This window comes from Odocoileus virginianus, chromosome 1 (assembly GCF_023699985.2).
Source record: "Odocoileus virginianus isolate 20LAN1187 ecotype Illinois chromosome 1, Ovbor_1.2, whole genome shotgun sequence".
In the NCBI taxonomy this organism is placed as follows: domain Eukaryota; kingdom Metazoa; phylum Chordata; class Mammalia; order Artiodactyla; family Cervidae; genus Odocoileus; species Odocoileus virginianus.
In genome coordinates, this window is record NC_069674.1 from 102,323,159 (window position 1) to 102,336,052 (window position 12,894).

Here is a 12,894-nt window from a genome sequence, read left to right on the forward strand (position 1 = left end):
TCAGTTTTTTTCTTTTGGGAGTGAGCCACACTTTCTTGTTTCTCTGTTTTGAATCCTGAAGTCTATCATCAATTCTCTCTCTCTCCAAAGAAAGTTGATATTTGTTCTGGTTGCTATTGTTGCTTCATCGGGCACTTAAGTTGCTGGACTGAAAATGCAAACTCCTTCCCTGAAGTTGGCAGCTCCTTAGATCTCAGTTCAGTACTTTCAGCTGGTAGCTGTTATATCGGTTATCTATTGCTGTGTGACAAATTTCCACAAAATTTAGCTTCTCAAATTAATAAAATATTTATTTCACACAGTTTCTGAGGGTCAGGAACCCAGAAGGTGTTTAGTTGACTTGCTCTGTCTCAGAATCTTGTGTGAGATGACAGCCAACCTGTTGGTTGGTACTACAGACAGGCTTGATTAAGGCTAGCAGATTTGCTTCAAAACATATTTATGTGACTGCTTGCAACAGAATTGAGTTCCCTGCCATGTCAGCCCCCTTATGACATGGTAACTAGTTTTCCCTAGAGCTAGTAATATCAGGAAGAGAGAATATACATGAGTCAGAAGCAGCACATACTCCAAGAAACAATAAGCAACCTAGTGCCCAGATCTTGGTTTCTAAAACCTTTCTTCACTAAAAGGAACCAGGTTCCTTTATTCTTGGCTAAAATAACATAACCATAAAACACACAAATAACACAAAGGCAAACTTTAGGCCAGTTCCTCTTGAAATGATTACAAATTCTTTGTCAGTAATCACAGTTTTACTTTTTACATCAAGTTTATATTATCAATAGATTAAGGTGGTTTTGAAAAAATTACATTTAAGGAAGTGGAACTTACCCTCCACTCTTTGAGGATGGACTAGACTTTATAACCCAGTTCTAAAGAAAAAGTATGGACAGGAGCAAATCAAAACATTACATTGCAGAAACCTGGCAGACCCCATTTTAGCCAAGGGATCAAGGTTAGCATGCCAGTGATGTCTTGTGGATGTCAGGTATCCCTGAGGTGAAGAGAGCACTCGATCTCTGTGGCGTCCTTTCCAAAAACCCATAACCCCAGTCTATTTCTGAAAAAATATATCAGATAAACTCATACTAAGAAATATTCTTCAAAACCCTAACCAGTTCTATACAAAACCATTAAGATCTTGAGAAAAAAGGACAGGCTGAGGAATTCTCACCGACTGGAGAACATACCTGTATGCGGTGTGCTATCCTGGAATAGATACTGGAGCAGAAAAAGGGCATTGATGGAAATATAATGAAATTCAAAAGCATCCAAAGCTTACTTAATAGTACTGTGTCAATGTTAGCTTCTTGGATTTAAAAATGTAACACAGGGGACTTCCCTGGTAGTCCAGTGGTTAATACTCTGTGCTTCTACTGCAGAGGGCACAGGTTCAATTACTGGTTGAAGATCCTGCACGCTGCATGATGTGCCAAAAAAAAAGTGACATCATAATGTGAGATGATAACATCAGGGAAAACTAAAACTAGATGAAAAGTATTCAGGAGCTCCATACAATTTCTGCAACTTTTCTGTAAACCTGAAATTCCTGAAAACAAAAAGTTTATTAAAAAAAATTACCAAAAAAAAAAGTACCATCACACTTACTCTGTAAAGTCCATTCTGGTATTGCAAGAGGGAAGCCTTCTATCTTATTTTGTCATTCTCTATGGGAAAAAAGAATCCTTGCTCTGTTTCTGTACGTCCTCCTTTTGACTCCTAGCAAGTGGACAACAGTAAGAACTTAAGGTTTGCCGGCGCCGTGAGGCTCCTCCGGCACTGCGTCAGTGAGACACAGGAGACGCCCTTTCATTGTTGTCCAGTCGCCATGCTGTGTCCGACTCTCCGTGACCCCATGGGCTGCAGCATGCCAGACCGCCCTGTCCTTGACACGGCTATTTGTCTCCATAGTTTTCCTTTACAAAAGGATGTAATTCATTTTTTTTTTTTCTGTTAGGAAATAATCTTTCAGTTCTGCCTAGTGGTATCTACAACCTTTTTTCACTGAAGGAGATAAATTTTGATGATAACCCTTTGCTGAGACCACCAATGGAAATCTGTAAAGGAAAACAACTGTACACTATTGCACGCTATCTACAGAGGGCAGATGAAAGAGATGGTAGGTGATGAGTGAGTGACTAGCTAGCTTACAAGTTATTTTCTGGTATGAGTATGTTAACAAATAATTTGCTTTAATCAGAGGTTTTCAATCTGGCAGGGACATTAAAGTGTTTATCATCTTCCCTTTTCTGAAGGCTAGGGGTTTATTTTGATAATTCAGATTATTTAATGTAGGTCTTTACAATTTGAACCACTGAAAAACAGGTAAATTTAAGTCACAGATTAATTGCTTCCCATCTATTAGCCTTGATGCTCTTCAAGAGGTTGTGGCCATCATGATCATGGCCAGACTCAGAGAATCTACATATTGAAATTTTTATCAGTTCTGGACTATATCACCATATACAGTTGTTCCAAAAGTCGTATTTGGCCTTGAAGGAAGTTCATAGATCAGGTTTACACTGATGCCTGTCAGTTCTTGGCCCATTACGATCACCTGTCTGCAATCGTTAGGCAATCTTCATACCTGCTGTTCTTAATGACTTCTGATTACTTCAGAGAGCAAGTCTATTTTCTTTAAATGCCCTTTCACCAGATGGAGACTGGTTTCTTCAAGCCTTTGGATGGAAGTTGCACTGTCTCATTCTTTCCCTGGGTTTGGGTTCCCAACATCTAAGGTTTTTCCTGGGACTCTTTGAGTTTGCCGCTCACTGTCAATCCTCAGAATAGACCCAGATTTTTGTCCTCCAATTTAATGCAGTTTTAAAGTATTAAATCAATTTAATGATCCAGATTTGGGGAAAGAGAATATATACAACTATCCCCCCAAATCATTCTATTATGTACCCTGTCTGTGTAATCAAGAGGCTTATACCATCATAGTCCTTTAATCTGTTGAGATGGTCACTAAAAGGAGGTGGTTACAGTCCTCTGTAAGCCACAATATGTATGATTACCTTTCTGAAGATTTTGCAAGAAAGCCTCATTTTGCAAGAAGGAGCCTAAGCAATAAAAAGTCACAGTAGTTGTTTTCTCTAACTTGCTATGCAAGTTGGTTCTGCTATCATAAAAGGGGAAATTTAATGGTAAGTTTACTTTTGTAAAACAAAGGTTGAAGGCCTTTCTAAGGATCTGTATTATTGCTAGGTTACAGTACTTTAGAGAAGGGCTGTAAAGTTACATGACTGAACTTTCTTGTTAACATTCTGTTACTCAAGTTCCTGAAGATAGAAGGTTCATGTGGTTCTAGCCTCTGTAGGGAAAGTTCAACTGGCAATGACAGTAAATCAAAGTCAGCAAAAACAAGAGAATTCAAGCCATTTATCTCCTTTCTTTATTCCCATGGGCCTTCCTACTGCAAGCTTGGCCCCACAGAGACTGAGGAAGAAGGCATCATGGGAGATGTATTTATTCTGCAGTTAACAAGGACATGGGGTCTCTTAAAATTTTCACTTAGGAGACTGGATTTTGAATTATATCATTAACATACAATCTAGCCTGAGTGAGTAATGGTATGGATAAATATTTTAAAACAGAAATCACTGAATATATTTGAGATGATTATAGAGGGGTGGCAGATCTCTATTTTTTAAAATTCTCAAATTACCTTGGTTAACAGAAAGATGGATCTAGTTCATATTAGCTAATAGCTTTTTTAAAACTAAAAACACTCTATGTCTAAGCCAAGAGTCACTAAATAAATGATGTGAATATAAAACAAGCATATATATGTGTGTGTACACCATATTTATAGTAGTTTTAAACTTGGTTTCTCAGGATAATACCCAAAGAAGCATATTAAAAAGCTAGAACTGAAGGAAGGAGTTAAATTCGTTTCAAATCCTGAAAGAATTAAAGGGTTTAATGATCACTTTGAAGTTGCTTATGATATTCTTTTAAACAGACATTTTATGTGAAATTGACATTTATGTTATTTATGTTTAGGGTTAATTAGAATTGAGAATTGAGTAGTTCAAACTTATATTTTGTTATCTTCTCAAATTTCAGTTAGTATATTTGTACTTTATTTTTCAATTTTGTTTGATATATACATTGTATAAGAGCACAGAAGTAAAAAAATCTAGCTATAATATTAACTCAAAATAGAGTACGTTTTTCAAAACAGATGGCCTAAATTTTCTTTTATGTTCCAATGTAGAGAAAATCTTAGCGAAGATCTTCAAGATAGTTGCCAAGAATATTACTGAAACAAATTTTCAATTTTTGTGTCAAAAATTAAACCTGACAATCTCAGAAAGTGATAAGTCTGCATTGAGGTATGTATAAATGACAACATGTAGTATAGGCCTATTCTCATTTTCTGGTTTATATCATATTGATATTACATGCTTCTGAAACATTCATATGAACATGAACTCTAATTTGTTATAAAAGACTGATTTTAGTTTACTATATGTTTGAGATCCATATGGTTACAGTAGTTTAAGAGCAAGTACTCTGAGGATAGAATGGTTGGCTCTAAATCCCAGCTAGTTTTGTGACCCTGGATAAGTCCTCTAACTTTTGTATGCCTCAATTTTCAACTAGTAAAATAAACAGATTTACCTAAGAGAGTTGTCATGAAATCAAGTCACAAAGCGTGTAGTGCAGGAGTAGTAATGCACTGGTCTACAGTAAATAGGCCCCAATTATATTGAGGTTTTGAGTAAACCTCTCTTAGAATCAAATGTTAATTGAATTGTCAATTTTGTACAAGGCAACAAGGGCTGGCATAGGACTGACATTCACTTACTGTGTATGTGTCAGACTCTGTGCTAAATTTTTTTTTTTTGGTGCTAAATTTTTATACAAACTGTCTTCACCGGTTAATTTAATCACTCTGGTAAACTAGGTTGAAAATCTAGATATACAATATTGATACAGTTTAAAACAATGTTCCTAACTGATAATTAAAATAGTTATTATTTAAAATTTTTTCAGCACTGTTTCACTAGGTGAGAGAGTCCACCGAGTACTTGATAAGTGGAAAACGGAAAATAACAACTTGTCGGTAACCACTGCTGCTTTAAGAGATCAACTAACTCGGGCGCTAACCATGATAGGAGCATATGAGATTATGGACAAAATAACAGCTTTAAACCTTTTTTCATGTGCAATTAAATTCTGAACAGTGTATCTGGAATAAGAAATGAGAACGTAGGATGCACTTACATAATTGAAACTGGATAGAAGAGAAATGCACGTCATGTCTCTTTTTATGAATTCCTAAGAGATGATAAATTTTGGCTACCACTCTAGTGTCATCATAATAAAATATTACAGACACTATTTTGTGTATTAGTTCTTTTTTTTTTTTTTTTTTTTGGTGTATTAGTTCTGTTGTCTCTCTACCCTCCTTTCAGAGATACAAAGACAGCTATTCTTCAGTTCAGTTCAGTTCAGTCGTTCAGTCGGGTCTGACTCTTTGCAATCACATGGACTGCAGCATGCCAGGCTTCCCTGTCCATCACCTACTCCCCGAGCTTACTCAAACTCATGTCCATCGAGTTGGTAATGCCATCCAACTATCTCATCCTCTGTTGTCCCCTTCTCCTCCCGCCTTCATTCTTTCCCAGCATCAGAGTCTTTTCAAATGAGTCAGTTCTTCACGTCATGTGGCCAAAATATTGGAGTTTCAACTTCAGCATCAGTCCTTCCAATGAATATTCAGGACTAATTTCCTTTAGGATGGACTGGTTGGATCTCCTTGCCGTCCAAGGGACTCTCAAGAGTCTTCTCCAACACCATAGTTCAAAAGCATCAATTCTTCAGCGCTCAGCTTTTTTAGCGAATATAAATCCTTAGGCACTCTTATTACTATGGGAAAAGTTTAAAAATAGAGAAGGACTTAAGAGACAGGTGCTGTAGTTGAGAACCAGTATTTCATGTTGCACTTCCAAAAAGACGACAAAGACAATAAAATATGTGGTGTTTAAATCCAAAATGCTGTACTGTACACTGTGTTTATGTACTGTGTTTAATTTGGTCTCACATCACAAAGTGTCTGTATCTTTTAAAAAGAAGGTTATTTCATAAAGTGAATAAAAACTGTACACTGTCTAAAATATTCTCAATCACTTGGAGGACTCAGGTCACACTAGCTTGTTGTCGTCGTTCAGTCCCTAAGTCATGTCCGACTCTTTTGTGACACCATGGACTGTGACCCGCCGCAGTCCATGGGACTTCCAGGCAGGAATACTGGAGTGGGTTACCATTTCCTTCTCCAGGCGATCTTCCTAACCCTGGGATCAAACCCGTGTCTCCTGCATTGCAGGAGGATTCTCAACCACCGAGTCACTCAGGTAGCCCCCCACGAGCTTAAGTCAGTGAAAAGTGAGGAATCCAGAAGTATAATTCGTTTCACCTGTGGTTGGTGTGATGGTTAACATTCTCAACTGGCAGCAAAGTATTTACATAGGACATTAAAATAGGAAGGATCGTGGAAAACTATCATTTTACAGATAAGAAAAGTAAGACCTAGAATAATTAAGTGACATAGGCAGGTTCTGTATCCTTCCTTCAAAGATACAAAGACCAGAAAATTTTCTTGGGAAAACTTAGTCTGAAGTGAAAGAAGAAAATTGGATAACATCAGAACAACATCACAACTTTTGCCATTGAATGCTACAACAACCTTTCAAACAGATGTTTTATCGTGTTTGTTGTTGTTTAGTTGCTCAGTTATGTCCAACTATTTTGCGACCCCATGGACCCCACCAATGAGACTCCATGGAGCCTGCCAGGCTCCTCTGCCCAGGGGAGTGGGTAGCCATTCCCTTCTCCAGTGGATCTTCCTTCCCAACCCAGTTATAGAATCTGCATCTTCTGCACCGGCAGGCAGATTCTTTACCTCTCACCCATCAGAGTTTCCTGTCCTATCCTGTAGACTCACTCAGAGCTCACTGTATTTTGCTGCCAGATTTATCTTTTAAAAACACAGATCTAACAAGTCAACCTCCTGATCAAAATTTCAAATTATCCCTTTTATAGTGTAGATCAAGGGCAGCCAGTCTGGCGGCAAGAGAGGTTCAGGTCAGTCTTCCTGCATTTGTGGGGCAGCTGAACTCCCCCAATTCCTTGGTGCTTTGGCGCCACCTCAGGAGCAGGGAACCATTCTGACTGAGGAAGGGTCGAGAAGGTTCCTTGGAGAGACTTCCATAGAGAGAGAGAGGTGGGCTCTGAAGAGTTTTAGCATCAGTCCTTCCAATGAATACTCAGGGTTGATTTCCTTCAGGATTGATTGGTTTGATCTTCTTGCAATTCAAGGGACTCTCAAGAGTCTTCTGTAGCACCAAAATCCTTTATACATAATATACAAGGAAACATTTTCTAATCCAAGATCATGAAGATTTACACCTAAGTTATATTAATAGGGCTTATACCAATGTAAATTCTTTTGCTTCCACCAGTAGCTGTTAAAAATAGCTGATCTTCACAAATGCATGTGGTTAGTTTGCAAAGCTACCGCAAGAGGAGGATGGGAGTAGATTAAGTTAAAAATCCTTCTTTGGAAATTTATCTGAACATAATCTTGCTCTGTGTACCAATACTGTCAGAAATACTACGTTTTTTGTTTTGATTTTGGTAGACAATGGTAGCCAACAACAGTTTCAGGTGAGTGAGGGTTCGTTACATTCCCCCAGAACCTCACTCTATCAATGAAGCAAGTCTTAAGACAATTCTCTCTCTCACACACACCCACCCACAGACATAGAATTATGTAATCTGTAAGTGCAATGAAATCTCAGCTCTGTCATTCTTTAATATGCTAACCATATCTTTTGGAAAAGATACACTGGGGGCAAATGTGACAACATACTAGAGATAAGATTAGACTAATCTGATAGTCTATTGCAGGCAATCAGAATCTTCCAAATTCCAACCTAGACAAACAGTTGTGGGATTGAGCTGGAGAGGCATCCTTAACAGAAGAGACTACGGGGCTAGATGGAATGTTTTTTAACTGTGGTAGAGCACACATAAAATTTACCATCTTGACCATTTTTAAGTGGCATTAAGAACATTGACAGTATTATGCAACAATTGCTGCCATTCACCTCCAGAACTTTTTCATCATCCTATACTGAAACTTCAAACCCATTAACCCTTTGCGCTTCTCCTCAGCCCTGTAAACACCATTCTACTTTCTGTCTCCCAAGTATCTCATAGAAATGGAATCATACAATATTTGTCTTTTTATGTCAGGCTTATTTCACTTAGCATAATGTCTTCAGGGTTTATCTATGTTGTAGCATATATCAGAATTTCATTCACTTTTAAGCTTGAACAATATTCCATTGTGCATTTATGCCATATTTTGTTTATCCATTTATCTATTGATAGACACTTGAGTTACTTCCACTGTTTGGTTTTTGTGAATAATACTGCTATAAACATGGGTGTACAAACTTTTGTTCAAGTCCAAACTTTCAGCTCTTTTGGATATATATCCAGAAGTGAAATTGCTGGCTGATGGTGTGTGTGCTCAGCCAACTCTTTGTAGCCAAAGACTTTTCCAATTCTTTGCAGTCCCATGGACAGTAGCCCACCAGGCTCTTCTGTCCATGGGATGTTCCAGGCAAGAGTACTGGAGCAGGTTGCCATTTCCTACTCCAGGGGATCTTCCCAAACCAGGATTGAACCTGCATCTCTTGCTCCTTCTGCACTAGCATCACCATGGAGAAATTGCTGGATCATATGGTAATTTTATGATTAATTTTTTGAGGAATCACCATGCTGTTTTCCAAAATGACTGCACAATTTTACATCCTCACCAGAAGTGCACAAGAGTGCACTTATCTTGGTAAGACTTGTTATTTTCTGCATTTTTATAACAGCCATTCTAATGGATATAAAGTGGTATTTCATTGTGGTCTTGGTTTGCATTTACCTCATGTGGAGAGCTGACTCTTTGGAAAAGACCCTGATGCTGGGAGGGAGTGGGGGCAGGAGGAGAAGGGGACGACAGAGGATGAGATGGCTGGATGGCATCACTGGCTCGATGGACACGAGTTTGAGTAAACTCTGGAAGTTGGTGATGAACAGGGAGGCCTGGCATGCTGAGATTCATGGGGTTGCAAAGAGTGGGACATGACTGAGCGACTGAACTGAACTGAACTGATTAGTAATGGTGAACTTTTTTTCATATTGGCTATTTGTATATCTTCTTTGAAGTAATATCTATCCAAGTTCTTTGCCTATTTTTTAAGTTGGGCTTTTTGGAGAGAATTTGTATATTCAGGAGTGTCTCAAATATTTTAGCCAATGCTATATATAAAATGTCACTAATTTCTACAGTTAAAAACCCATATAGTATTTTATTCTATATTTACATACCATATATAATTTTAGCAATGAAAACACATTTCTAACATTCACTCTGAAAATTAGGAAAGTCCCTGGTATCTAGCTTTTAGTGGCTGTCTCTGATATGGCCTTTCTTATTCAAACAATAGCTGACCATCCTAAGAATTAAATTCCATATTGTAGCAACTGCCTGCACATACATTAATACATAATACCACACTGCTATGCTGAAATCTTTAAATTAAATCCCACACACCATAGTTGAAAGATATATATCTGGTTCTCTGGTTATGGTGCTTATCTTTCTGCCCTTCACCCACCATTCCCAGTCACATTTGCTACCTATTCTATTTCTTGAACTGCCAGTTTGCACATTCCTAACCCAGGGTCTTTGCACTTGCTGTTCCTTCTGCCTAGAATACTCTTCCTTTTGATTCTCTCATGAACTTACCCTTGTCACTATCCAGGTCTCAGCTCAAGTGTTACCTTCTTAACGAAGTCTTCCCTGACCCCAAACTACAAGTAGCTGCTTTCCCCTAAGTCTTTCTCAATCAAATTGCCATGCTTATCTTAAACTTAAGTTTATGTCTTTATTAGCCCCATGAAAAGAAAGACTTTTTATTCACAACTCTGTACCCAGTACCAAGGTGAGTGCTTTGGCCTATGGTAAGAGCTCAATAATTTTTTTTTTATATTCACGTGAATTTTTGAATACCTCGAGTGTGACATGTGTCATAATAGAGATAAAAAGAAAGTACTATGAGAACACAGAGCAGGAATACCTAAATCATAATTCCAGAACAGGGTAGGTGAGAATTGTCCAGATAAGTAGATTAGTCAGCATGGGCTGCCATAACAAAATACCACAGATTGGGTGTAACAACAGAAATTTATTTCTCACAGTTCTGGAGGCCAGGAAGCTCAGGATCAAGACACAGGGTGATCTGGTTCCTGATGAAACGGTCTTCCTGGCTTGCAGATGTGTCCTTCCATGGTGTCCTCGCATAATGGAGAGAGCAAGCAGATGGCATCTCTTCATCTTCTAAGGACATCAGCCCTATCAGATTAGGGTCCCAACCTTATAATCTAATTTAATGATTATCTCTGCCTCACAGGTCTTATCTCCAAAAACAGTCACATTAGGGGTTGGGGCCTTCAACATAAGAATTCTGGGGGTATGTAAACATTCAATTCATAACAAAGAGCTATATAAAGAAGGGCAGGCATTGTTGGGAGACACTCCTCCGTGTGTCTCTTACACTCCTGTGCATTTTGCTGGGGCATGACAAGAATGAGGGCAGTTCTGGACACAGTGCTAGGTCAGTGAAGAGAGGGCCTTCCCTTGTACTTTGAATGGCTGTTTCATTCATGCGTGATCTTGCAACATTATGTACCGGACATTTGAAAATATGGGCTCTTGTAATTATACAAAGATTCAATATGTAGACACATTTTACTACACAAACAGCACTTGCAACTAAATTTCCTCTATAGAGAAGTCTCAAGAATTGGTAAGTTGTCAAGTTCATATAGGCAGATGTAAGTTTTCTAAAATTCTTAATTTTTATTTGAACACTTTAATTTTATCATTGACAACAAATACTGCCAGTGGTTTTCCTTGAAAGGAGAGGCTGACTTCATTTTCAAGAAAACATCTGTCAAATACCCAACTCTGAATGACCAAAATCTGCCACTTGTTCTTTCAAGCACAAATATGCCATTCCACAGAAAAAGGAGCTGGGGCTTTCCAGGTGGCTCAGTGGGTAAAGAATGCGCCTGCTAATGCAGGAGATACAGGACACAGGTTCAATCCCTGAGTCAGGAAGATCCCCTGGAGGAAGAAATGGCAACCCACTTCAGTATTCTTGCTTTAAAATACCCCTTTAAAAAGGAATTCTTATGATTTCATCAACATTCTTAAGTGAAGCAAGCAATGTTTTTCTACTCCAAGCGCATGGCAGTGAAAAGTAACGACTACTAGAGTTTGGTGCCACTTACCATCAGTTTGTGCTAAGGCCCCAGAAGTTCTATTGACTACTGATTTGACACCATCACTGCAAATTCCAACAGTGAAAAAGTAAATCACGTGTTATAAAGAGCTTTGACTTTGCAGACACCCCTGGGGTCCTGGGGATACCCAGAAGGCCATGAACCACACTTTGTGAACAGCTATGAATCAGAATAAATGCAGAATATAAAAACAGTTAACACATGGTCCCTATTCTCAAGTTCATCTGGTAACAGAGGAAACTGATGAAGTCAACTGCAGCACAGCTTTAGTGACAGGAGAAACGGTAGCCTTCGTGGAAGGTAAAGACAAGGACTAGGGTCCAGTTGGCCTACGACTGCAGTAACACAGACAAGCAATGACCAGGGCGGGACTCAAGGCAGTGGCAAGAATGGAGCAACCTTTAAGGTGGTGGAATTACAGGACTTGGTGACTGATGAGCTGTGATGCACAGCGCAGGAGGGCAGTTTGGTGGCCACCGGTGCCCCTCCTACAGATGCAGTACGGAGGAGCGGGCTGGCAGCCAGGTGAGTTAAGATTTATGAGTTTACTTGGCGTTACTCATCTGATACGAGCATCAGATCTCCAGAGGAGTCAGAACAGGCAACTGGTTGTTTACTGCTCCTTCCACTGGGCCTCGCAGTTTTCTCATTCACTGCTGTATTCCCAGGGCCAGGCCCGGCACCAGCTCTTAACGTTGACTGTATAAAGCAATGAATCTGGCCAGGGGCTGGTGACAGTTAACCAACAGGAGGGTTCCACTTGGAGGTCATTTTACACCCATGTTTATTTGAAACCACAAGAGTGGATGAGCTCGGTGGGTGTAACAGGAGGTCCGAACTTCCGTTTCAAAATCTGTCTGGCCCTAAACAGCCAGAATAAGTGGCGTTCTTGGGAAATACTGCCTCAAACAGGTCACGATGGCCTGTAACATATAAACCTAGCTTGCAAAATCTGCTTCTGTTAGACGCAGAACACCCAATAACCACGACTTGCTAGCTCTATCACTGCATATGCATACCTGTCTGGTTTTATTCGAGGTGAGATGGGACTGACCTCAGCGTCCCAACCTTCAGGGCGTAAAGGCGTCTTTCACAATCTCCCTTTATCGCGGATGACATTTGGAACTTTCCGAAAGCCCAGGACGCTGCCCTCCAAAGGGTTCAGGTGCGGCGCCCTCGAGCGCCCAGGCAGGGGGCGGCGCCCCAGCCACCCGCCCCGCTGACGCCACATAAGCCGAGATCACCTCAGCGGCGCGCGGTGCAATCACCGAACGCGCGCCGCCGCCTCCGCCACGCCGCAACCCTCTCCCTGAAATCCTTCCGCCCGTCCCATCACGGTGCCGTGTCCTGGCTCCCGACACCCAGGCACACAGGTTCGGGTGGCTCGAGATTCTTAGGTTGGCCTCCTCTTAAGCCTATGTTTCTCTTCTTTCTCTGCACTCCTCGTGCCACAGGTGCAGCCTGATTCTTCAGGTCCTCTCTCTCGCCGCGCAAGGAGACTTCGGCATGGTGGCT

The 12,894-nt window shown here is 40.0% G+C and overlaps 1 protein-coding gene and 1 long non-coding RNA gene across 12 annotated transcripts in view; one reads left to right on the plus strand and one right to left on the minus strand.

The window, feature by feature from the left end:
- LRRD1 (leucine rich repeats and death domain containing 1) overlaps positions 1 to 5,352 on the plus strand; it is a 31,960-nt gene extending 26,608 nt beyond the window's left edge. For 5 of the 6 annotated variants that reach the window (XM_070471802.1, XM_020902186.2, XM_070471803.1 and 2 more), the window contains 3 exons: positions 1,961 to 2,122; positions 4,223 to 4,340; positions 5,005 to 5,352. In XM_070471802.1, the coding sequence (XP_070327903.1) occupies positions 1,961 to 2,122; positions 4,223 to 4,340; positions 5,005 to 5,191 (467 nt within the window). In that variant the 3' untranslated portion in view covers positions 5,192 to 5,352. The remainder of the gene's footprint in view (positions 1 to 1,960; positions 2,123 to 4,222; positions 4,341 to 5,004) is intronic. The other variant, XM_070471801.1, reaches the window with a different exon arrangement.
- The window catches only part of LOC139036462 (uncharacterized), a 60,284-nt gene extending 47,414 nt beyond the window's left edge, over positions 1 to 12,870 (minus strand). For 5 of the 6 annotated variants that reach the window (XR_011489238.1, XR_011489216.1, XR_011489220.1 and 2 more), the window contains exon 1: positions 12,399 to 12,870. This is a non-coding gene — a long non-coding RNA (uncharacterized lncRNA). The remainder of the gene's footprint in view (positions 1 to 12,398) is intronic. The other variant, XR_011489235.1, reaches the window with a different exon arrangement.
- Between the last annotated feature and the right edge of the window lie 24 nt (positions 12,871 to 12,894).